Here is a 26,411-nt window from a genome sequence, read left to right as displayed (position 1 = left end):
TAGTTCTCTCAGCAGGTGTCCCTTCTCCAAAAGTAATGAGCTCCCTAAACCTCGTCTACTTTAACGCGGCTTTCGTTTGTACATCGTCGCTAAGACACCACGATTCTCTACTACTCTTATGGGCTCTCGATGTCCCTATTGCCACCCCCAAGGCCTCTTTTGCCACATCTCTGATGGTGGAGGCCAAGCGGTTCCATATCTGGTCTACAACAGTAGGGAGTACGTTATCCCCTTCTATACTCAATCTATCAACAACAGTAGTTCTAAACGTCTCTGTGTTCGCTCCATGTAGATTCTTCCAAAGGATTCTAGGTTGCACAACTCTGACCCTCCTGCCAACTCTTCCCCGAGTGACTAGGTCAATGACCAACAATCTATGATGGGAGGAGCACGTTAAGGCGGGAAGGACCTTACAGTCCCTACATGTCCTAAGATCTCCTTTATGAATGGACAGAAAGTCAATCTGGGTGCTACGACCCCCGCTATGAAAAGTGGCTAACTGAGCATCCCTCTTCTTGAAGAAAGAGTTTGCTACAACCAACTCGTGGGCAATGGCAAACTTAAGAATTGAGCGCCCTTCTTCATTTCTAGGACCAAACCCAAAGCCCCCATGGGCTCCCTCGTAACCTTCAGCCTCCGCTCCTATGTGTCCGTTCAGATCGCCCCCTATAATCAGACGATGGTTAGCTGGGCACCCCTGTAGTGACCCGAACTTTTCCATGTTTATATATATATATATATATATATATATATATATATATATATATATATATATATATATATATATATATATATATATATATATATATATATATATATTAAATGAAACTATATTTACATGATTAAATATTTCCAACATGTTAAGCAATCAAACTTGTTAAGACTTGGTTAATTGAAACGGAAATTTTGTAAACGTCTGATTACCCAGTTTGACCAATGATTCACGAACGCTATAAGTTGTATATGACATGATGATACATAAATGAATAAATATATATGTTTAACATGATATAATGATCATCAAGTATCTCATTAAAAATAGTAACAATAAGTTATATACTTAAAAAGGAGACTATTGACGTATGAAACTCGAAACGATACATATAACGATTATCTTTATAACCACGTCTTACTAAATATATATGAAGCATATTAATACATTGTTCTATTATATATAACATTATAATATGATAATTAAATATATCATTAGGTGTATTAACAATGAACTACATAAGTAAAAATAAGACTACTAACTTAAGGATTTCGAAACGAGACATATATGTAACGATTATCGTTGTAACGACATTTAAATGTATATATCATATTAAGATATATTAATATATCATAATATCATGATAATATAATAATTTAAAATCTCATTTGATATTATAAACATTGGGTTAACAACAATTAACAAGATCGTTAACCTAAAGGTTTCAAAACAACACTTACATGTAACGACTAACGATGACTTAACGACTCAGTTAAAATGTATATACATGTAGTGTTTTAATATGTATTCATACACTTTTGAAAGACTTCAAGACACTTATAAAAATACTTCTAATTAACAAAAATGCTTACAATTACATCCTCGTTCAGTTTCATCAACAATTCTACTCGTATGCACCCGTATTCGTACTCGTACAATACAAAGCTTTTAGATGTATGTACTAATGGTATATACACTCCAATGATCAGCTCTTAGCAGCCCATGTGAGTCACCTAATACATGTGGGAACCATCATTTGGCAACTAGCATGAAATATCTTATAAGATTACAAAAATATGAGTAATCATTCATGACTTATTTACATGAAAACAAAATTACATATCCTTTATATCTAATCCATACACCAACGACCAAAAACACCTACAAACACTTTCATTCTTCAATTTTCTTCATCTAATTAATATCTCTCAAGTTCTATCTTCAAGTTATAAGTGTTCTTCATAAATTCCAAAAGTTCTAGTTTCATAAAATCAAGAATACTTTCAAGTTTGCTAGCTCACTTCCAATCTTGTAAGGTGATCATCCAACCTCAAGAAATCTTTGTTTCTTATAGTAGGTTATCATTCTAATACAAGGTAATAATCATATTCAAACTTTGGTTCAATTTCTATAACTATAACAATCTTATTTCAAGTGATGATCTTACTTGAACTTGTTTTCGTGTCATGATTCTGCTTCAAGAACTTCGAGCCATCCAAGGATCCGTTGAAGCTAGATCCATTTTTCTCTTTTCCAGTAGGTTTATCCAAGGAATTTAAGGTAGTAATTATGTTCATAACATCATTCGATTCATACATAAAAAGCTATCATATTCGAAGTGGTAAACTAGTAATCACTAGAACATAGTTTAGTTAATTCTAAACTTGTTAGCAAATAAAGTTAATTCTTCTAACTACACTTTTAAAATCAACTATACACATGATCTATATATATATGATATGCTAACTTAATGATTTAAAACCCGGAAACACGATAAACACCATAAAACCGGATTTACGCCGTCGTAGTTACAACCGGGGGCTGTTTTGGTTTGGATAATTAAAATTATGAAAAACTTTGATTTAAAAGCTATACTTCTTGGAAAATGATTTTTCTTATGAACATGAAACCATATCCAAAAATCATGGTTAAACTCAAAGTGAAAGTATGTTTTTCAAAACAGTCATCAAGATGTCGTTCTTTCGACGGAAATGACTACCTCTTTCAAAAACGACTTGTAACTTGTATTTCCGACTATATACCTATACCTTTTCTGTTTAGTTTCATAAAGTCAAGTTCAATACGAAACCGTGGCCGCTTAAATCACTCAAAACAGATTAGAAACGAAGAAATGGCGAGCAAAACAAAATTGGTAAAAACTACTCATTTTAGCTACGTGAAAATTGGTAACAAATCTATTCCAACCATAACTTAATCAACTTGTATTGTATATTATGTAATCTTGAGATACCATAGACACATATACAATGTTTCGACCTATCATGTCGACACATCTATATATATTTCGGAACAACCATAGACACTCTATATGTGAATGTTGGAGTTAGCTATACACGGTTGAGGTTGATTCCAAAATATATATAGTTTGAGTTGTGATCAATACTGAGATACGTATACACTGGGTCGTGGATTGATTCAAGATAATATTTATCGATTTATTTCAGTACATCTAACTGTGGACAACTAGTTGTAGGTTACTAACGAGGACAGCTGACTTAATAAACTTAAAACATCAAAATGTATTAAAAGTATTGTAAATATATTTTGAACATACTTTGATATATATGTATATATTGTTATAGGTTCGTGAATCAACCAGTGGCCAAGTCTTACTTCCCGACGAAGTAAAAAATCTTTGAAAGTGAGTTATAGTCCCACTTTTAAAATCTAATATTTTTAGGATGAGAATACATGCAGGTTTTATAAATGATTTACAAAATAGACACAAGTACGTGAAACTACATTCTATGGTTGAATTATCGAAATCGAATATGCCCCTTTTTATTAAGTCTGGTAATCTAAGAATTAGGGAACAGACACCCTAATTGACGCGAATCCTAAAGATAGATCTATTGGGCATAACAAACCCCATCCAAAGTACCGGATGCTTTAGTACTTCGAAATTTATATCATATCCGAAGGGTGTCCCGGAATGATGGGGATATTCTTATATATGCATCTTGTTAATGTCGTTTACCAGGTGTTCACCATATGAATGATTTTTTATCTCTATGTATGGGATGTATATTGAAATATGAAATCTTGTGGTCTATTGTTACGATTTGATATATATAGGTTAAACCTATAACTCACCAACATTTTTGTTGACGTTTTAAGCATGTTTATTCTCAGGTGATTATTAAGAGCTTCCGCTATTGCATACTATAATAAGGACAAGATTTGGAGTCTATGTTTGTATGATATTGTGTAAAAACTACATTCAAGAAACTGATTTCGATGTAACATATTTGTATTGTAAACCATTATGTAATGGTCGTGTGTAAACAGGATATTTTAGATTATCATTATTTGATAATCTACGTAAAGCTTTTTAAACCTTTATTTATGAAATAAAGGTTATGGTTTGTTTTAAAAATGAATGCAGTCTTTGAAAAATGTCTCATATAGAGGTCAAAACCTCGCAACAAAATCAATTAATATGGAACGTTTTTAATCAATAAGAACGGGACATTTCAGTTGGTATCCGAGCGTTGGTCTTAGAGAACCAATAAATTTGCATTAGTGTGTCTTATCGAGTTTGTTAGGATGCATTAGTGAGTCTGGACTTCGACCGTATTTTTTTTAAAATGATTGCTTAACATTTTTGTTGGAAACTATATATTATTAACATGTATATATTATGTGATATATTAATCTCTTAACATGTTTGATATTGTGTGATAGATGTCTACCTCTAGCACAAATCCCATTGACTCACCTAATAATAATGAAGAGTCGAATATATATTGGACTGATTCACAAGTTCCCGAAGAAGAACCGGAAGAAGAATCAGAACCGGAAGAAGAATCAGAACCGGAAGAGGAGGAACCGGAGGAGGAAATAGAACCGGTGGGGGAAATAATAAAACGGTTAAGTAAAAGAAAAACCTCAACCAACCGACCAAGGTTAATTATGGTCAATGGTGTTTTCGCCAAGGAAGCAAAATATTGGGAGGATTACCAATTCTCCGATGAATCGGATTCCGACGAGAATTCCGATGATGTTATAGAAATTACCCCAACTGAATTTAAAAAGGCAAAAGAAAATAATAAGGGAAAGGGCATAAAAATAGAGAAATCTAATTCCAACCCCGATGAACTTTATATGTATCGTCAACCCCCGAAGCCCTTAAGTTGTAACAATGACCCGGGAACCTCTAAACCACCAGGTTTTTCTAAACCGTTGTGGAAAACGACAGCTCGTATTAGGGGAACATCATATATCCCTAGAAACTTGGCAAAACGAACCAAAACCGAAGAAGAAGAAGAAACGAGCGAGTCAGAATAAGATAGTTGTATTCGTGTGGTGTAATATATGTAATATAGTGTGCTTATGCTTTATGATATATGTAAAAATTGCTTGTATTAATAAGTATTTTTTTTTTATGAATCTAACTCTTGTCTATTTTACAGTATAAAAACACAAAATGGATAGACAACCCAATATTTTAAGAGACCTACCCGGAGACATGATTGATGAAATCTTGTCTAGAGTCGGTCAGAATTCTTCGTTACAACTATTTACGGCGAAATCAGTGTGTAAGACATTCTAAGAACGTTCCAAGAATGTCTTGGTTTATAAGAGACTTTTGTTTGAAAGATGGGGGATATCACATTGGGAAACCCATAAGTTACGATGTGTTTACTTTGACGCATATATTGCGGGGAACCCAAATGCTATTTTACGCAACGGGTTAAGAAATTATTTTGACTCAATGTATCCGAATATAGGACTTCATGATTTAGAAAAAGCGGCTAACATGCAACATAAAGAAGCATGCTATGCTTACGGGTTAGTAATGTTCGCTTCTCATCAAAGTGAGAAAAAGAACATCGGGCTACAACTATATAACAAAACGTTCCCACAAGTGACGGAGTCGGTAATTGGGGTAAGAAATGAGGTTTTTAGGTTATTACGAGACTGTTGGTCATTACGTAACCCTCGTCCCTTTGACGACGTTACAACACGCTGTCTTATCAACGGCCATAACGGTTATGTTCCACAAGACCAAGGATGGGAAGTAGTCCTAGTAAAACCAGAATGCATGACTTGTTTCTGGACGTATGAATTACGTGTCTTTATTGCCTTTGCTGAACGACTTGTGTACTAGCTAGAATTATCATCACAACTATCTTGTATCAAAGTTATTATGTGCTATATTTCATGCTATATGTAAAATAATCGATATTGTAAGTTTGTAAAATATTGTGTAAAAGTTTGAACGCGAAATATTATTATAATCAGTTTTTCATATAGAATTGTAGTAGTTGAATTATATATTAGCTACTAAGTATGAACTTAACGGGTAGGTACTACCCGAATTCAAACTTATAAAACGCTAATATGAAGAAAAAGCTTTTATAAATGAGTTCATATTATGCTACGAAATACTATTAACTACTCTTAATATTCTGTATGATTAACTTGTTTCATTTGACTATTTTGAAGGAAATGGCACCGACTACTTGACACACCGTGAATATGAATGAAGAGGAATTTCGTACTTTTCTAGCTTCAAACATAGCCGCAGTACAGGCTGCGCTACATACCAACAATAACCTTGGATCTGGCAGTACAGGAAATCGTGTAGGATGCACCTATAAAGAATTCACTGCCTGCAAACCTTTGGAATTTGATGGAACCGAAGGACCGGTCGGATTGAAACGGTGGACCGAGAAGGTCGAATCGGTGTTTGCCATAAGTAAGTGTACTGAAGAGGACAAAGTAAAGTAAGCTACGCATACCTTCACAGGTTCTGAGTTAACATGGTGGAATACCTATCTAGAGCAAGTGGGACAAGATGATGCGTACGTGCTACCGTGGTCAGCATTCAAGCACTTGATGAACGAGAAGTACCGTCCCAGAACCGAGGTCAATAAGCTCAAGACAGAACTTAGAGGGTTACAAACCCAAGGATTTGATATTACCACGTACGAAAGACGATTCACAGAATTGTGCCTATTGTGTCCGGGAGTGTTCGAAGATGAGGAAGAGAAGATCAACGCGTTTGTGAAAGGATTACCGGAAAGAATCCAAGAAGATATAAGGTCACACGAGCCCGCCTCCATACAACAGGCATGTAGAATGGCTCACAAACTAGTGAACCAGATTGAAGAAAGAATTAAATAACAGACTGCTGAAGATGCCAATGTGAAGCAAGTCAAAAGAAAGTGGGAGGAAAACGGTGATAAGAATCACCAATACAACAACAATAGCAATTACAACAATAATCGCAACAACTATCCCAAGAATCGCAACATCAATCGCAATTACAACAAACGGCCCAACAACAACAACAACAACAACAACAGCAACTACAACAATCATCCTAACAATAATAATAACCCCAACAACAACAACAATCAGAAGCAGCTATGCCAAAGGTGTGAAAAGTATCACTCGGGGTTCTGCACCAAATTTTGCAACAAGTGTAAAAGAAATGGTCATAGCGCGGCGAAGTGTAAGGTCTACGGACCAGGGGTTAATAGAACGAAAGGAACAAATGGTGTCGGAACGAGTAATGGCAGAGCAAGTAGTGTCGGAGCAAGTTATGCCAATGTAGTTTGTTATAAATGTGGAAAACCGGGCCACATTATTAGAAATTTCCCGAACCGGGAGAACACGAATGGAAAAGGCCGCGGAAGAGTTTTCAATATTAATGCGGTAGAGGCACAGGAAGACCCGGAGCTTGTTACGGGTACGTTTCTTATTGACAATAAATCTGCTTACGTTTTATTTGATTCGGGTGCGGATAGAAGCTATATGAGTAGAGATTTTTGTGCTAAATTAAGTTGTCCGTTGATGCCGTTGGATAGTAAATTTTTACTCGAATTAGCAAACGGTAAATTAATTTCAGCAGATAATATATGCCGGAATCGAGAAATTAAACTGGGTAGTGAAATATTTAAGATTGATTTGATACCAGTAGAGTTAGGGAGTTTTGATGTAATAGTTGGCATGGACTGGCTGAAGAAGGTGAAAGCAGAGATCGTATGTTATAAAAATGCAATTCGCATTGTACGAGAAGAAGGAGAACCCTTAATGGTGTACAGAGAAAAGGGCAACACGAAGCTACATCTTATTAGTAATTTGAAGGCACAAAAACTAATAAGAAAAGGTTGCTATGCTGTTCTAGCACACGTCGAGAAAGTACAAACTGAAGAAAAGAGCATCAATGATGTTCCCGTCGCAAAAGAATTTCCCGATGTATTTCCAAAAGAATTACCGGGATTACCCCCACATCGATCCGTTGAATTTCAAATAGATCTTGTACCAGGAGCTGCACCAATAGCTCGTGCTCCTTATAGACTTGCACCCAGCGAGATGAAAGAACTGCAAAGCCAATTACAAGAACTTTTAGAGCGTGGTTTTATTCGACCAAGCACATCACAGAGGGGAGCTCCTATTTTGTTTGTCAAGAAGAAAGATGGTACATTCAGGTTGTGTATCGACTACCGAGAGTTGAACAAACTCACCATCAAGAACCGCTACCCACTACCGAGAATCAATGACTTATTTGATCAACTACAAGGCTCGTCTGTTTATTCAAAGATTGACTTACGTTCCGGGTATTATCAAATACGGGTGAAAGAAGATGATATTCCAAAGACTGCTTTCAGAACACGTTACGGTCATTACGAGTTTATGGTCATGCCGTTTAGTTTAACTAATGCACCAGCTGTGTTCATAGACCTTATGAACCGAGTGTGTGGACCATACCTTGACAAGTTTGTCATTGTTTTCATTGATGACATACTTATTTACTCAAAGAATGACCAAGAACACGGTGAACATTTGAGAAAGGTGTTAGAAGTATTGAGGAAGGAAGAATTGTACGCTAAGTTTTCAAAGTGTGCATTTTGGTTGGAAGAAGTTCAATTCCTCGGTCACATAGTGAACAAAGAAGGTATTAAGGTGGATCCGGCAAAGATAGAAACTGTTGAAAAGTGGGAAACCCCGAAAACTCCGAAACACATACGCCAGTTTTTAAGACAAGCTGGTTACTACAGAAGGTTCATCCAAGACTTTTCCAGAATAGCAAAACCCTTGACTGCATTAACGCATAAAGGGAAGAAATTTGAATGGAAGGATGAACAAGAGAAAGCGTTCCAGTTATTGAAGAAAAAGCTAACTACGGCACCTATATTGTCATTGCCTGAAGGGAATGATGATTTTGTGATTTATTGTGACGCATGAAAGCAATGTCTCGGTTGTGTATTAATGCAGCGAACGAAGGTGATTGCTTATGCGTCTAGACAATTGAAGATTCACGAACAAAATTATACGACGCATGATTTGGAATTAGTCGCGGTTGTTTTTGCATTAAAGACTTGGAGGCACTACTTATATGGGGTCAAAAGTATTATATATACCGACCACAAAAGTCTTCAACACATATTTAATCAGAAACAACTGAATATGAGGCAGCGTAGGTGGATTGAATTGTTGAATGGTTACGACTTTGAGATTCGTTACCACACGGGGAAGGCAAATGTGGTAGCCGACGCCTTGAGCAGGAAGGACAGAGAACCCATTCGAGTAAAATCTATGAATATAATGATTCACACTAACCTTACTACTCAAATAAAGGAGGCGCAACAAGGAGTTTTAAAAGAGGGAAATTTAAAGGATGAAATACCCAAAGGATCGAAAAAGCATCTTAATATTCGGGAAGACGGAACCCGGTATAGGGCTGAAAGAATTTGGGTACCAAAATTTGGAGATATGAGAGAAATGGTACTTAGAGAAGCTCATAAAACCATATACTCAATACATCCTGGAACGGGGAAGATGTACAAGGATCTTAAGAAACATTTTTGGTGGCCAGGTATGAAAGCTGATATTGCTAAATATGTAGGAGAATGTTTGACGTGTTCTAAGATCAAAGCTGAACATCAGAAACCATCAGGTCTACTACAACAACCTGAAATCCCAGAATGGAAATGGGAAAACATTACCATGGATTTCATTACTAAATTGTCAAGGACTGTAAATGGTTATGATACTATTTGGGTAATAGTTGATCGTCTCACCAAGTCAGCATACTTCCTGCCAATAAGAGAAGATGACAAGATGGAGAAGTTAGCACGACTGTATTTGAAGGAAGTCGTCTCCAGACATGGAATACCAATCTCTATTATCTCTGATAGGGATGGCAGATTTATTTCAAGATTCTGGCAGACATTACAGCAAGCATTGGGAACTCGTCTAGACATGAGTACTGCCTATCATAAACAAACTAATGGGCACAGCGAAAGGATGATACAAACGCTTGAAGACATGCTACGAGCATGTGTTATTGATTTCGGAAACAGTTGGGATCGACATCTACCGTTAGCAGAATTTTCCTACAACAACAGCTACCATTCAAGCATTGAGATGGCGCCATTTGAAGCACTTTATGGTAGAAAGTGCAGGTCTCCAATTTTTTGAAGTGAAGTGGGGGATAGACAGATTGCGGGTCCGGAGATAATACAAGAAACTACTGAGAAGATCATCTAAATTCAACAACGGTTGAAAACCGCCCAAAGTCGACAAAAGAGCTACGCCGACATTAAAAGAAAAGATATAGAATTTGAAATTGGAGAGATGGTCATGCTTAAGGTTGCACCTTGGAAAGGTGTTGTTCGATTTGGTAAACAAGGGAAATTAAATTCAAGGTATATTGGACCATTCAAGATTATAGATCGTGTCGGACCAGTAGCTTACCGACTTGAGTTACCTCAACAACTCGCGGCTGTACATAACACTTTCCACGTCTCGAATTTGAAGAAATGTTTTGCTAAAGAAGATCTAAATATTCCGTTAGACGAAATCCAAATCAATGAAAAACTTCAATTCATCGAAGAACCCGTCGAAATAATGGATCGTGAGATTAAAAGACTTAAACAAAACAAGATACCAATTGTTAAGGTTCGATGGAATGCTCGTAGAGGATCCGAGTTCACCTGGGAACGAGAAGATCAGATGAAGAAGTAATACCCGCACTTATTTCCAGAAGATACGTCAACACCTCCAACTGCTTAAAATTTCGGGACGAAATTTATTTAACGGGTAAGTACTGTAGTGACCCGAACTTTTCCATGTTTATATATATATTAAATGAAACTATATTTACATGATTAAATGTTTCCAACATGTTAAGCAATCAAACTTGTTAAGACTTGGTTAATTCAAACGGAAATTTTGTAAACGTCTGATTACCCAGTTTGACCAATGATTCACGAACGCTATAAGTTGTATATGACATGATGATACATAAATGAATAAATATATATGTTTAACATGATATAATGATCATCAAGTATCTCATTAAAAATAGTAACAATAAGTTATATACTTAAAAAGGAGACTATTGACGTATGAAACTCGAAACGATACATATAACGATTATCGTTATAATCACGTCTTATTAAATATATATGAAGCATATTAATACATTGTTATATTATATATAACATTATAATATGATAATTAAATATATCATTAAGTGTATTAACAATGAACTACATAAGTAAAAACAAGACTACTAACTTAAGGATTTCGAAACGAGACATATATGTAACGATTATCGTTGTAACGACATTTAAATGTATATATCATATTAAGATATATTAATATATCATAATATCATGATAATATAATAATTTAAAATCTCATTTGAAATTATAAACATTGGGTTAACAATATTTAACAAGATCGTTAACCTAAAGGTTTCAAAACAACACTTACATGTAACGACTAACGATGACTTAACGACTCAGTTAAAATGTATATACATGTAGTGTTTTAATATGTATTCATACACTTTTGAAAGACTTCAAGACACTTATCAAAATACTTTTACTTAACAAAAATGCTTACAATTACATCCTTGTTCAGTTTCATCAACAATTCTACTCGTATGCACCCGTATTCGTACTCGTACAATACACAGCTTTTAGATGTATGTACTATTGTATATACACTCCAATGATCAGCTCTTAGCAGCCCATGTGAGTCACCTAACACATGTGGGAACCATCATTTGGAAACTAGCATGAAATATCTCATAAAATTACAAAAATATGAGTAATCATTCATGACTTATTTACATGAAAACAAAATTACATATCCTTTATATCTAATCCATACACCAACGACCAAAAACACCTACAAACACTTTCATTCTTCAATTTTCTTCATCTAATTAATCTCTCTCAAGTTCTATCTTCAAGTTATAAGTGTTCTTCATAAATTCCAAAAGTTCTAGTTTCATAAAATCAAGAATACTTTCAAGTTTGCTAGCTCACTTCCAATCTTGTAAGGTGATCATCCAACCTCAATAAATCTTTATTTCTTACAGTAGGTTATCATTCTAATACAAGGTAATAATCATATTCAAACTTTGGTTCAACTTCTATAACTATAACAATCTTATTTCAAGTGATGATCTTACTTGAACTTGTTTTCGTGTCATGATTCTGCTTCAAGAACTTCGAGCCATCCAAGGATCCGTTGAAGCTAGATCTATTTTTCCCTTTTCCAGTAGGTTTATCCAAGGAATTTAAGGTAGTAATTATGTTCATAACATCATTCGATTCATACATAAAAAGCTATCATATTCGAAGTGGTAAACTAGTAATCACTAGAACATAGTTTAGTTAATTCTAAACTTATTCGCAAATAAAGTTAATCCTTCTAACTACACTTTTAAAATCAACTATACACATGATCTATATCTATATGATATGCAAACTTAATGATTTAAAACCCGGAAACACGATAAGCACCATAAAACCGGATTTACGCCGTCGTAGTTACAACCGGGGGCTGTTTTGGTTTGGATAATTAAAACTATGAAAAACTTTGATTTAAAAGCTATACTTCTGGGAAAATGATTTTTCTTATGAACATGAAACCATATCCAAAAATCATGGTTAAACTCAAAGTGAAAGTATGTTTTTCAAAACAGTCATCAAGATGTCGTTCTTTCGACGGAAATGACTACCTCTTTCAAAAACGACTTGTAACTTGTATTTCAGACTATAAACCTATACCTTTTCTGTTTAGTTTCATAAAGTAAAGTTCAATACGAAACCGTGACCGCTTAAATCACTCAAAACAGATTAGAAACGAAGAAATGGCGAGCAAAACAAAATTGGTAAAAACTACTCATTTTAGCTACGTGAAAATTGGTAACAAATCTATTCCAACCATAACTTAATCAACTTGTATTGTATATTATGTAATCTTGAGATACCATAGACACGTATACAATGTTTCGACCTATCATGTTGACACATCTATATATATTTCGGAACAACCATAGACACTCTATATGTGAATGTTGGAGTTAGCTATACAGGGTTGAGGTTAATTCCAAAATATATATAGTTTGAGTTATGATCAATACTGAGATACGTATATACTGGGTCGTGGATTGATTCAAGATAATATTTATAGATTTATTTCTGTACATCTAACTGTGGACAACTAGTTGTAGGTTACTAACGAGGACAGCTGACTTAATAAACTTAAAATATCAAAATGTATTAAAAGTATTGTAAATATATTTTGAACATACTTTGATATATATGTATATATTGTTATAGGTTCGTGAATCAACCAGTGGCCAAGTCTTACTTCCCGACGAAGTAAAAAATCTGTGAAAGTGAGTTATAGTCCCACTTTTAAAATCTAATATTTTTGGGATGAGAATACATGGAGGTTTTATAAATGATTTACAAAATAGACACAAGTACGTGAAACTACATTCTATGGTTGAATTATTGAAATCGAATATGCCCCTTTTTATTAAGTCTGGTAATCTAAGAATTAGGGAACAGACACCCTAATTGACGCGAATCCTAAAGATAGATCTATTGGGCCTAACAAACCCCATCCAAAGTACTGGATGCTTTAGTACTTCGAAATTTATATCATATCCGAAGGGTGTCCCGGAATGATGGGGATATTCTTATATATGCATCTTGTTAATGTCGGTTACCAGGTGTTCACCATATGAATGATTTTTTATCTCTATGTATGGGATGTATATTGAAATATGAAATCTTGTGGGCTATTGTTACGATTTGATATATATAGGTTAAACCTATAACTCACCAACATTTTTGTTGACGTTTTAAGCATGTTTATTCTCAGGTGATTATTAAGAGCTTCCGCTGTTGCATACTAAAATAAGGACAAGATTTGGAGTCCATGTTTGTATGATATTGTGTAAAAACTGTATTCAAGAAACTGATTTCGATGTAACATATTTGTATTGTAAACCATTATGTAATGGTCGTGTGTAAACAGGATATTTTAGATTATCATTATTTGATAATCTACGTAAAGCTTTTTAAACCTTTATTTATGAAATAAAGGTTATGGTTTGTTTTAAAAATGAATGCAGTCTTTGAAAAACGTCTCATATAGAGGTCAAAACCTCGCAACGAAATCAATTAATATGGAACGTTTTTAATCAATAAGAACGGGACATTTCAACCCCCTCACTACCTCATCTAACAATTCCCAAAAACTCTTCTTTTCTGCATCACTTAAACCTGCATGAGGTGCGTATGCACTAATGACCGTGAAAGTCTCCTCCTTAACAATTAGACTAATCGACATAATCCTATCACTAAACCTACTCATGTCAACAACGTTATCCTTATATAGTTTTCCCAAAAAGATACCTACCCCGTTCTGTGCTATCCTAGAACCCGAGAACCACAACCTATAGTCCTTAATATCTACCGCCCCTTCACCCTTCCATCTAGTCTCTTGAACGCACCCTATGTCCACATTACTCTTAAGAAAGGTATCAACGAGCTCAATCCTCTTACCCGTCAAGGTTCCTAAATTCCAACTACCCACTCTAATCCTACCAAGGGTGGCTACCCTACTACCTCTTCTAACCCCTGTAGGCCTACCCACCCCTAAAGTAAGAGGACATGACCTCAAGTAACCATCAGTATGTGTAGAGTCTATATTAACCTATACACCAAAAAAATCTAAAAGTATGAGAAAGTTAAAATAGTAAATATTGTTAATTAATGACAGCAAAGCACATATTTGAAGTCACTACATTCCCCACAAAATCGGACAAAATTTTGTGGAGAATTTTTCGAAAAAATCTCAATTGCATATTAGCTCATTTTCGCAAGATAACTAGAAAATAGCGCTACGAGTAAGACTTCCTTAAGACTTTCCTCCGTTCAAAGCAGTTTAGATGATGAAAATGACATTTTACTATTTTTAAAGGTGAATTATGCACTTTTAGATCTTAAGATAAGTAATAACTTCACATGTGAATTGTTGTGCCAGTTTAAATACCACTCTGATACTTTTTTTATTTAATATTGTATTTAGGTACATCAAGAATCATGTTGGGGCAACTATCTCACGACTAGCTACAAAAGGTTGTTAATTTAATAATGTCTAGGTTTTATTGTTCGAGTATTTTTAGTTGCTTTTTTATTTTAGTAGATTCATAACCTTATTTTTGCTTTTGTTTCTAAATTTCATATTGAATGCGAATATATGAGAGTGTAGTTTCATTTTGATGATAATTAATGGCCACAAAACACATATTTGAAGTCACCACATTCCCCACAAAATAGGGCAAAATTTTGTGGAGAATTTTCTGAAAAATTTTCAATAGCAGATTACGTTCATTTTCGTAAGATAATTAGAAAATAGCGCTATGAGCATGACTTCCTTAAGGCTTTACCCCGTTCGAAGCAGTTTAGATTCCGAAAATGACATTTTACGATTTTTAATGGTGAATTTTGCACTTTTAGATCTTAGGATAAGTAATATCTTCACATGCGAATTGTTGTTCCAGTTTAAATATCACTCTGATACTTGTTTTTATTTAATATTGTATTTAGGTACATCGAGAATCATGTTGGGGCTACTATCTCACTACTAGCTACAAAATGTTGCTGCTTCTATAACGTCTTTGTTTTATTATTTGAGTATTTTTAGCCGCTTTTTTATTTCACTAGATTCATAACCTAATTTTTGTTTTTGTTTCTAAATTTCATATTGAATGCGAATATATAAGAGTGTAGTTTCATTTTGATGATAATTAATGGCCGCAAAACACATATTTGAATTCACTACATTCCCCACAAAATCCGACAAAATTTTATGGAGAATTTTCCGAAAAGATTTCAATTGCAGATTAGCCACATTTTCTCAAGATAACTAGAAAACGGCGCTTCGAGCAAGACTTCCTTCAGGCTTTCCACCGTTCGAAGCAGTGTAGATTCTGAAAATGACATTTTACTATTTTTAAAGGTGAATTTTGCACTTTTAGATCTTAGGATAAGTAATACATTCACATGTGAATTGTTGTGCCAGTTTAAATACCACTCTGATACTTGATTTATTTAATATTGTATTTAGGTACATCGAGAATCACCTTGGGGCTACTATCTCACCACTGGCTACAAAACGTTGCTGCTTTTATAACGTCTTTGTTTTATTGTTCGAGTATTTTTAGCCTCTTTTATATTTCACTAGATTCATAATCTTACTTTAGTTTTTTGTTTCTAAATTTCAAATTGAATGCGAATATATGAGAGTGTAGTTTCGTTTTGATGATAATTAATGACCGCAGAACACATATTTGAAGTCACTACATTCCCCACAAAATGGGGCAAAATTTTGTAGAGAATTTTCTAAAAAAATTTCAATTGCAGATTAGGCCCATTTTCGCAAGATAACTAGAAAATGGCACAACGAGCAAGACTTTCTTAAGGCTTTTCCCCTTTTGAATCAGTTTAGATTCTGAAAATGACATTTTACTATTTTTAAAGGTGAATTTTGCACTTTTAGATCTTAGGATAAGTAATACCTTCACATGTGAATTGTTGTTCAAGTTTAAATACCACTCTGATACTTGTTATTATTTAATATTGTATTTAGGCACATCGAGAATCATGTTGGGACTACTATCTCACCACTAGCTACAAAATGCTGCTGCTTCTATAACGTCTTTGTTTTATTGTTTGAGTATTTTTAGCCGCTTTTTTATTTCACTAGATTTAAAACCTTATTTTTGTTTTTGTTTCTAAATTTCATATTGAATGCGAATATATGAGAGTGTAGTTTTGTTTTGATTATAATTAATAGCCGCAAAACACATATTTGAAGTCACTACATTCCCCACAAAATCGGACAAAATTTTGTGAAGAATTTTTCGAATAAATTTCAATTGCAGATTAGCCTCTTTTTCTAAAGATAACTAGAAAACGGTGCTACGAGCAAGACTTCCTTAAGGCTTTCCACCGTTCGAAGCAGTTTAGATTCTGAAAATGACAATTTACTATTTTTAAAGGTGAATTTTGCACTTTTAGATCTTAAGATAAGTAATAATTCATATGTGAATTGTTGTGCCAGTTTAAATACCACTTTGATACTTGTTTTTATTTAATAATGTATTTAGGTACATCGAGAATCATGTTGGGACTACTATCTCACCACTAGCTACAAAACGTTGCTAATTTTATAACGTCTAGGTTTTATTGATCGTGTATTTTTAGTTGCTTTTTTATTTCATTAGATTTATAACCTTATTTTTATTTTTGTTTCTAAATTTCATATTGAATGCGAATAATTGAGAGTGTAGTTTTTTTATGATAATTAATGGCCGCAAAACACATATTTGAAGTCACTACATTCCCCACAAAATCGGGCAAAATTTTGTGAGAATTTTCTGAAAAATTTTCAATAGCAGATTATGTCCATTTTCACAAGATAACTAGAAAACGGCACTACGAGCATGACTTCCTTAAGGCTTTCCCCCATTCGAAGCAGTGTAGATTCCGAAAATGACATTTTACTATTTTTAAAGGTGAATTTTGCACTTTTAGATCTTAGGATAAGTAATACCTTCACATGTGAATTGTTGTTCCAGTTTAAATACCACTCTGATACTTTTTTTTATTTAATATTGTATTTAGGTACATCAAGAATCATGTTTAGGGCTGTGACGACCCGAAAATTTTCAACCAAAATTAAACTTAATCTTTATATGATTTCGACACGACAAGCAAAGTCTGTAAGGTTGAGTCTCAAAAATTTTGAACTGTTTTCACGAACTCAATTAACCTTTGACCATTCCCGATGATTCACGAATAATTGTTGTTAATAAGTATATATATATATATATATATATATATATATATATATATATATATATATAAGTATTACATAATTAATAGTATGTAAATTAAATTTTATTACAAGTTAAAATATAGTTGTTATACTAAAATTATTATTGTTACTTTCATTATTATTATTAATATTGATATTAATAATAAGATTAGTATCAGTATTATTAAAAATATAGACATGAAATTGATACACATAATTTGTTATAATAATATCATTATTACTATCAATATTAATATTATTAATATCATTATTATTATTTCTATATATTAGTATTTGATTTTTTTATTAACATATTTATATTTGTAATTATTAATATTAATATAATATATATAAAATCTAATAATTAAGGGTAAGCTGTTATAGGTATCTATCTACTTTAATTTTTTCCTGTTTGTGTTTTATTTTCTTTGATCTCACTTTTTACTACAAAACAACCATCATCATTTGATTATTAATATAAACGTACCATTTGATTACTAATTGAACGTACTATTTTCCTTTATTTGTTACCAGTCTCAATCTCTATCTAATCACTTCTCTTTATCTAATATTTTACCATTTCAACATGTGAGACTACAAGATTATGATGTCAGGATAGTGTGCAAATTCCTCCACACGTTCCTTTTTCAATTCATGAATCATACTTAAGTAATATATTAATTCACCTTGTTTTTGCTTTCTGTTACATATCTATATCTATCACTATCTATCTAAGATATATGTATACTTATGATATATATTAGGAGATCAACCATCAACCTTGCTCATTCTTCTTGAACTCAAACTCACCTTCACAAGCTTCATACCCGAGAACAAACACCACTTTCGGCTTTTATTCCGGGTTCATGTTATGAACAAACCCATCACGTCTGCCACCCTACAACCACCATGTTCGATCACCTCATCACCATCGACCTCTTAATACCACTCGATCATGTCTCTTACTCTTCTCCTTGTTATTACACGAGAACTAACAAATAACTACATCTACTTGTTTTGTGATCGACACCGACAACCACGTTCATCATCACCATCCTAAAACTAAAAACCATAGGCTTGGTTGTTTCTTTGATTCGACCAAAACATTTACCATATAAACATGATGTTGATTAACACTCCATTTCAACCCAACCATTTTATCACCTTTGATTGTTGCTACATGCTTTCTGTTTTCGGTTAAGCAAAGACCAAAAACACTTCATTACTTCAAACTAAATCACCAAAACCACTTGAGTTTACGGTTGTTGTTGTTTCGAACGCCACAAAACCACCATGACCAACCATTGAACCCATTTGTTTCCATTTTCTGTTTCTAATTCTATAACCTGAAAACCATCGTTATTATTGATATGATCACGTCTGATGTTGTTTTTCTGTTTCTCTTGCGATGACCAACACAAACATCATTATCATCTTCAATCTACAATCACCACCACCATCTCCATGAACACCAATCAACCAATCATGAATCACCTTCACACTATACATCTATCTCTTATTCTCTCTCACGTAACGTTTTCTATTCTATTCGATATGCAACGCTATTTTTGTTTATAAACGAACAACTACAGCTATTTCCTCATTCCTGTTTGCACCCACGAGCAGCTACATATATTTCTGTTTCTTTTAATATGTGATGGGGTCTTGAATTGGAATGGTAGTGACGAATGTGTTGTTGATTATGTCGACATAATAATAATAAAGTTGATAATGATATGATGACTTGATATAATGGATGATGACTAGATGATGAGGTACTAAATAATACCGTTCCATTTGTTAGCTGCTGCAACTGTAACTTTTGGTCCTATATAACGAATCCAATAAACAATTGAGGTGGGTTTGATATTGTTTTGGGCTACTAGTAAACCCATTTAATTCCTATTTTGATCGAAGCCCAAAACTAATGCTACTGCATGTTCATTTTTACTTTATGATATTTTGTTCAAACAAAACGATGATAAAGATAAAGATGATGATGGTTAGGATCATGATGATAACGATGAAGTTAGATGATCACAGTGACGATGATAATGATGTTATTATGATGATGGTGAGGTCATGATGATGATGATCGTGAGTTGATGATGATGCGTATGAAAATGATGATGCCATGAGATGTGGATACGTTTGTTATTGCTTCTGTGACCAGACAAACCCAAAACAAAAATTCACAATTAGGATTGTTATGGCTTAATCGAATTGAATGTTTGAAGAAGAAGGGGAACACAGAAACACGGGTTAAATAGAAATAAATCATGAATTAAAACCGAAAAGCATAAATAGAGGGACGGTTTGGAGTGTTTGCAAGGAACAAGAGGTCTTGGGTTCGAGCCCCAGCGATGACATTTTTTTTAAGGCTTATTCCTTTAAAAGGTAGTATTATTATTATTATTATTATTATTATTATTATTATTATTATTATTATTATTATTATTATTATTATTATTATTATTATTATTATATTTATTATTATTATTTTTAATATTATTATTATTATTATTATTATCATTAGTAGTAAAAATGAATATTATTATTAAGTATCATTATTATTGTTATTATTACTACTATTATTATCACCAAAACTATTATTATTATCATTATCATTATCAATATTAAAATCTAATCATTTTCATTATTAAAGATTACCATAAATATTATTAATATAAGTAATATTATTATTATTATTATTATTATTATTATTATTATTATTATTATTATTATTATTATTATTATTATTATTATTATTATTATTATTATTATTAATATTTTAAACATTATTATTATTACAACAAATATTATTCATGCAAAATATATTTATTACCTATATCATAAATATACTAATATCACACAAATATCATATTTTTAATATAATATCATTTATAATAAGATAACATTAATTAAATTATATATCATATAAATATTATAACATATTATAAGTATTAATATGAATATATATAGGGATATTAGTCTTAATACGATATAAACTTAGTTGATTAATATTATAATGTGTTAATATATATACTTGATATAGGTTCGTGAATTCGAGGCCAACTTTGCATTGTTCAGTTCCGTCATATGCATAATTGCTACGAAATATCGTATTATGAGTTTCATTTGCTCCCTTTTTCAATGTTTTTGCAATATATATTTTTGAGACTAAGAATACATGCGCTGTTTTTATAAATGTTTTACGAAATAGACACAAGTAATCTAAATTACATTCTATGGTTGGATTATCGAACCGAATATGCCCCTTTTGAGCTTGGTAGCCTAAGAATTGGTGTTTATGATAATTGCCACCAATTGACGCGAATCCTAAAGATAGATCTATGGGCACTAACAAGCCCCCGTTAGAGAATTTGAACTGCTTTAGTACTTCGATTTATCATGTCCGATGTGAGTCCAGGAATGATGGGGATATTCTATATGCATCATGTTAAGGTCGGTTACCAGGTGTTCACCATATGAATGAATTTTAATTCGCGGGTTATGTGTGTTGTTATGTACTCGGGTTACGTGTACAATTAAATATCTGAAATCTGGTGGTCTATTAAAATGATGAAAATGAATGATTATGATAAACTAATGAACTCACCAACCTTTTGGTTGACACTTGAAAGCATGTTTATTCTCAGGTATGAAAGAAATCTTCCGCTGTGCATTTGCTCATATTAGAGATATTACTTGAAGTCATTCATGACATATTTCAAAAGACGTTGCATTCGAGTCGTCGAGTTCATCAAGATTATTATTAAGTCAATTATAGCTGGATATATTATGAAATGGTGTGCATGCCGTCAACTTTCGATGTAATGAAAGTTTGTCTTTTAAAAACGAATGCAATGTTTGTAAAATGTATCATATTGAGGTCAAATACCTCGCGATATAATCAACTATTGTGAATCGTTTATAATGTATATGAACGAGTCCTTTCAGGGGCTACTATCTCACCACTAGCTACAAAACGTTGCTGCTTCTATAACGTCTTTGTTTTGTTGTTCGAGTATTTTTAGCCACTTTTTTATTTCACTAGATTCATAACCTTATTTTTTTTTTGTTTCCAAATTTCATATTGAATACGAATATATGAAAGTGTAGTTTCGTTTTGATGATAATTAATGGCCGCAAAATACATATTTGAATTCAATACATTAACCACAACATCGGACAAAATTTTATGGAGAATTTTATGAAAAAATTTCAATTGCAGATTAGCCCCATTTTCGCAAGATAACTAGAAAACGGCGCTTTGAGTAAGACTTCCTCAAGGCTTTCCACCGTTCGAAGCAGTTTAGATTCCGAAAATGACATTTTACTATTTTTAAAGGTGAATTATGCACTTTTATATCTTAAGATAAGTAATACCTTCACATGTGAATTATTGTGCCAGTTTAAATACTACTATGATACTTGTTTTATTTAATATTGTATTTAGGTACATCGAGAATCGTGTTAGGGCTACTATCTCACCACTAGCTATAAAACGTTACTGCTTTTATAACGTTTTTGTTTTATTGTTCAAGTATTTTTAGCCTCTTTTTTATTTCACTAGATTCATAACCTTATTTTAGTTTTTATTTCTAAATTTCATATTGAATGCGAATATATGAGAGTGTAGTTTCGTTTTGATGATAATTAATGGCCGCAAAACACATATTTGAAGTCACTACATTCCCCACAAAATCGGGCAAAATTTTGTGGAGAATTTTCCAAAAAAATTTCAATTGCAGATTAGGTCCATTTTCGCAAGATAACTAGAAAACGACGCTACGAGCAAGACTTCCTTAAGGCTTCCCCCGTTCGAAGCAGTTTAGATTCCGAAAATGATATTTTACTATTTTAAAGGTGATATTTGCACTTTTAGATCTTAGGATAAGTAATACCTTCACATGTGAACTGTTGTGCCTGTTTAACTACCACTATGATACTTATTTTTATTTAATATTGTATTTTGGTACATCGAGAATCATGTTGGGGCTATTTTTATTTCACTAGATTAATAACCTTATTTTTGTTTTGTTTCTAAATTTCATATTAAATGCGAATATATGAGAGTGTAGTTTCGTTTTGATGATAATTAATGGCTGCAAAACACATATTTGAAGTCACTACATTCTCCACAAAATCAGGTAAAATTTTGTAGAGAAGTTTCCGAAAAAAAATTCAATTGCAGATTAGGCCCATTCTAGCAAGAAACTAGAAAACGGCGCTACGAGAAAAACTTTCTTAAGGCTTTCCCCCCGTTCAAAGAAGTTTAGATTCCAAAAATGACATTTTATTATTTTTAAACATGAATTTTGCACTTTGAGAACTTAGGATAAGTAATACCTTCACCTGTGAACTTTTATGCCTGTTTAAATACCACTATGATACTTGTTTTTATTTAATATTGTATTTTGGTACGTCGAGACATGTTTGGGCTACTATCTCACCACTAGCTACAAAACGTTGCTCGTTTATTACATATTACTAGGTTATAGCCCGCAAATTTGCGGGGATTTTAATATGGTTTGCCAGATCACATAGTATTGTTTGTATTGTATATAATTGAATTGGGGATATATAGATTTACTTTTATATTAGGTTCAGATAAATAGGATTGTTGTGCCAAATATTGGGGGAATCAAGATACGTTGTAGCTGGTTTTGACCGACATTGTATCGTACATTCTACCCAGCTTCTTGTCACAAGTCACATCTCTACTCAAACTAATTATAAATGATAAAGGGTTTTCCTACTCACACTCTTGCTTCGAGTTTCCCTCTTGTTTATAATTGTAGTTTATAATTTTCCTTTCGTGTTTGTATTCTCAGGCTCTATGCCTCCCATTTGTAATATTCGCTTATTTAATAAAATTGTTGATCATTCAAAAAAAAAGTATAGGATACAAAATCTAAATACCGTAACACTTTACAATTTATTTTTCACTCAACGTATAACATATAAAAGTTGTATATAGTAAGTTGTTTGTTTACATCAAAGACATAATTTTCGAAAAATATGTTTACGACACAGAAGAGATTGTTGAACTTCGAGAAGATCCAGATAACAGATTACTTAATGTCATTAATCTATGAAAGGAGTCGTGGATTTTCAATAATGCCAATGTCGTTTGTCTAATTGTGAGTATTTCTTTGATCTTCTATAATGTTGTTGCACGTAATCGATTGGCCTCCAAAGAGTAGATGCATCATGTTGTATTGTAAATATATATTTTCTTTTTTTATGTAACAATATTTAATATAATTGAGTAGAGAGTATAACGATAAAATATTAAATATGAATTACCCCAGTCAAATGATTTTGCATGAGGCTTAACATTTCAACAGCGTTAGACATGTGAGCCAATGTAATTTGTCATAACACAGTTGTCTCCTTTATCAACGAATGTTTTTCCAATGAAGGTCTCTGCTAATCTGTTATCTAATCTGCGAAGTTCTTATGTAGTATGTAGCTCCTCTTTTATGATGGTATTATTAAACCCTTGAATTTTTTTGTTTGTTCTTGTTTGAGATCCAATTGGCTAATAATTATCTGAAATTATTATCAATATGAACATTATTAAGTTATTTTGTCGAACATTGTTAGCTATTAATATAATAGCTATAATTATAGCAATATAAATGTTTGTTGATTAAAATTTTGGAATGTAAATTTTACTTGCCTTTATCAAATCGGAGGATCGAAATCCACCAAACCGCATTACACAACGTTCCGCGGGTTGCATCCATGTTCCATAAATTATGTTAAACACATCAACTCTCGCAGCTGATTATTTAAGTTTCAATAAATGATGATAATGTGTCGACACTTGATCGACAATAGGCGAAAGATCCGCGTCTATATAGTTTTGAGTCATCGCTTCACTAATATGTTGTGTAACTTCATCATGTTTTTAAACCAATTGTAGTATACTTCACCGAATTTGAATGGATCTTCAAAATATTTGTTACGTTATTATATTTAATTATGTTTTCTAAAAAAAAGAAATTATCAAAAAAGAATTTGTTAAAATGTAAAGTTATAGTTACCACAAGTGTCTTCCTTTTTTTTAAGTACCTAAAATTATATCATAAAATAATATTAGTAATAATTCTTAATATAGTAAAAATAGCATTTAATAAATAAAAATATATTAACAACCTTTATGTCAATTTTATCTTTTGCATCTTTTTCTTGTGTAAGTTTTTTATTCATTGTTTTCAAATTATGTATATATTCTTAGTTAAAAAGATAAAGGATGTTAGTATAGGACATTTATATTTATATATATAAATACAAAGAACCAAGTAAACATTTAAATGTACTTTCAAATGGTATGTATTCAATTAACCTTTTTACGTAGTCTGGTTGTTTTACCCGCTTCCAAATTCTGAAATAGTCTTCGTTTTCTAAATTATTGAACTAAAATAATTATACAACTAAAATAAGCATAACATTTAAAAACTCATAGAGTAATTAAATTCATATTTGTAGATAACATATATTAGTAAATAGAAAATATATACATAGTTTCCTTAAAGTGATTATAACAAATTTTCTCACCAGTTCTCGAAGCTTCAGATTCTGAAGTATTATTCGTTTTCTCTGTATTAATGTTATCGTTGATAAATATAATTTTAGTAGTATATAACACAACTCGTTTTGGTATTTGCTATTTAATTTTAAATAATAAAATAGTTTATAGAATATAACTAACCTTTTCTTCGGATTCATCGTTTCCTTTATTATCAGTATCAAATTCCAATTGATCCTCATATGCGTCCACGAATTTCGACATTACAGATTCTGGTGCACAGTTAAAAAAGTTTAAAATAAGCATGTACCAATACATAAAGTAAACAATATATGATTTTATCTATAATTATTGAAGTAAAATAAGCATAAAATTTTAAAACTCATAAAGTAATTAAATCCATATTTGTAGATAACTTAAATTAGTAAATAGAAAATATATACATAGTTTCCTTAAAGTGATTATAACAAATTTTGTGATATCTCACCGGTTCTCGACGGTTGGAATTGAAAAATCTTATAGAAAGTTTGATTTAGTCGTATTGCTCCCTTTTTTTAAGTTGTGTTTTATAAAGACTCAATTAATTGGTCGTGTTTTTTATGTATTAGACTTTCAATCCAATACTTGCCACCTAAAAATATATGCCTTAAATATATGTTTTATTGAGATTGAATGGATAAATATTTTTGGGCTGGTGTCAATTTGAACAATTCATGATTTTTACCATATAAAACTATAAAAACATTACATAGTATCTTTAACAATTGAATAGTTATTAACGATTAAATAGTATACATCGTATATTTAATGGGTGGGTATTTACGAAGTAGTTGAGTTGGAATGAGTTTACAATTTGGTTAATGTTGGAATGCAATTAGGTTTACATACGGAGTAATTGTATAATACGGAGGATTTTATATTTTTATTTATTTATGAATTTTAAATATGGTACATGGGCATCGGATAATTGTTGACATATACTCCGTATAG

At 32.3% G+C, this 26,411-nt stretch overlaps 1 protein-coding gene across 1 annotated transcript; it reads right to left on the bottom strand.

The window, feature by feature from the left end:
• Positions 1–55: 55 nt before the first annotated feature.
• On the bottom strand, positions 56–25,685 carry LOC139841379 (uncharacterized). The gene is made up of 3 exons (XM_071831599.1): positions 25,605–25,685; positions 14,281–14,713; positions 56–666 (listed from the first exon to the last, which is right to left on the bottom strand). The coding sequence occupies exons 1-3, from the start codon at positions 25,683–25,685 to the stop codon at positions 56–58; spliced, it is 1,125 nt and encodes a 374-aa protein (XP_071687700.1).
• Between the last annotated feature and the right edge of the window lie 726 nt (positions 25,686–26,411).

The sequence above is a fragment of the Rutidosis leptorrhynchoides genome, chromosome 4, assembly GCF_046630445.1.
Source record: "Rutidosis leptorrhynchoides isolate AG116_Rl617_1_P2 chromosome 4, CSIRO_AGI_Rlap_v1, whole genome shotgun sequence".
Classification (NCBI taxonomy): domain Eukaryota; kingdom Viridiplantae; phylum Streptophyta; class Magnoliopsida; order Asterales; family Asteraceae; genus Rutidosis; species Rutidosis leptorrhynchoides.
This window is presented reverse-complemented; position numbering and strand designations above follow the sequence as displayed.

What these genes read in the sequence shown, in the direction of transcription:
- LOC139841379 (XM_071831599.1), bottom strand. Translation starts at nt 25,685, where the DNA reads ATGTCGAAATTCGTGGACGCATATGAGGATCAATTGGAATTTGATACT. An exon ending in ACGATGAATCCGAAGAAAAG is followed by an intron (nt 14,714 to 25,604) that starts GTTAGTTATATT and finishes TTTGGTGTATAG; the next exon opens with GTTAATATAGACTCTACACA. An exon ending in TGCATACGCACCTCATGCAG is followed by an intron (nt 667 to 14,280) that starts GTTTAAGTGATG and finishes GTCTGATTATAG; the next exon opens with GGGGCGATCTGAACGGACAC.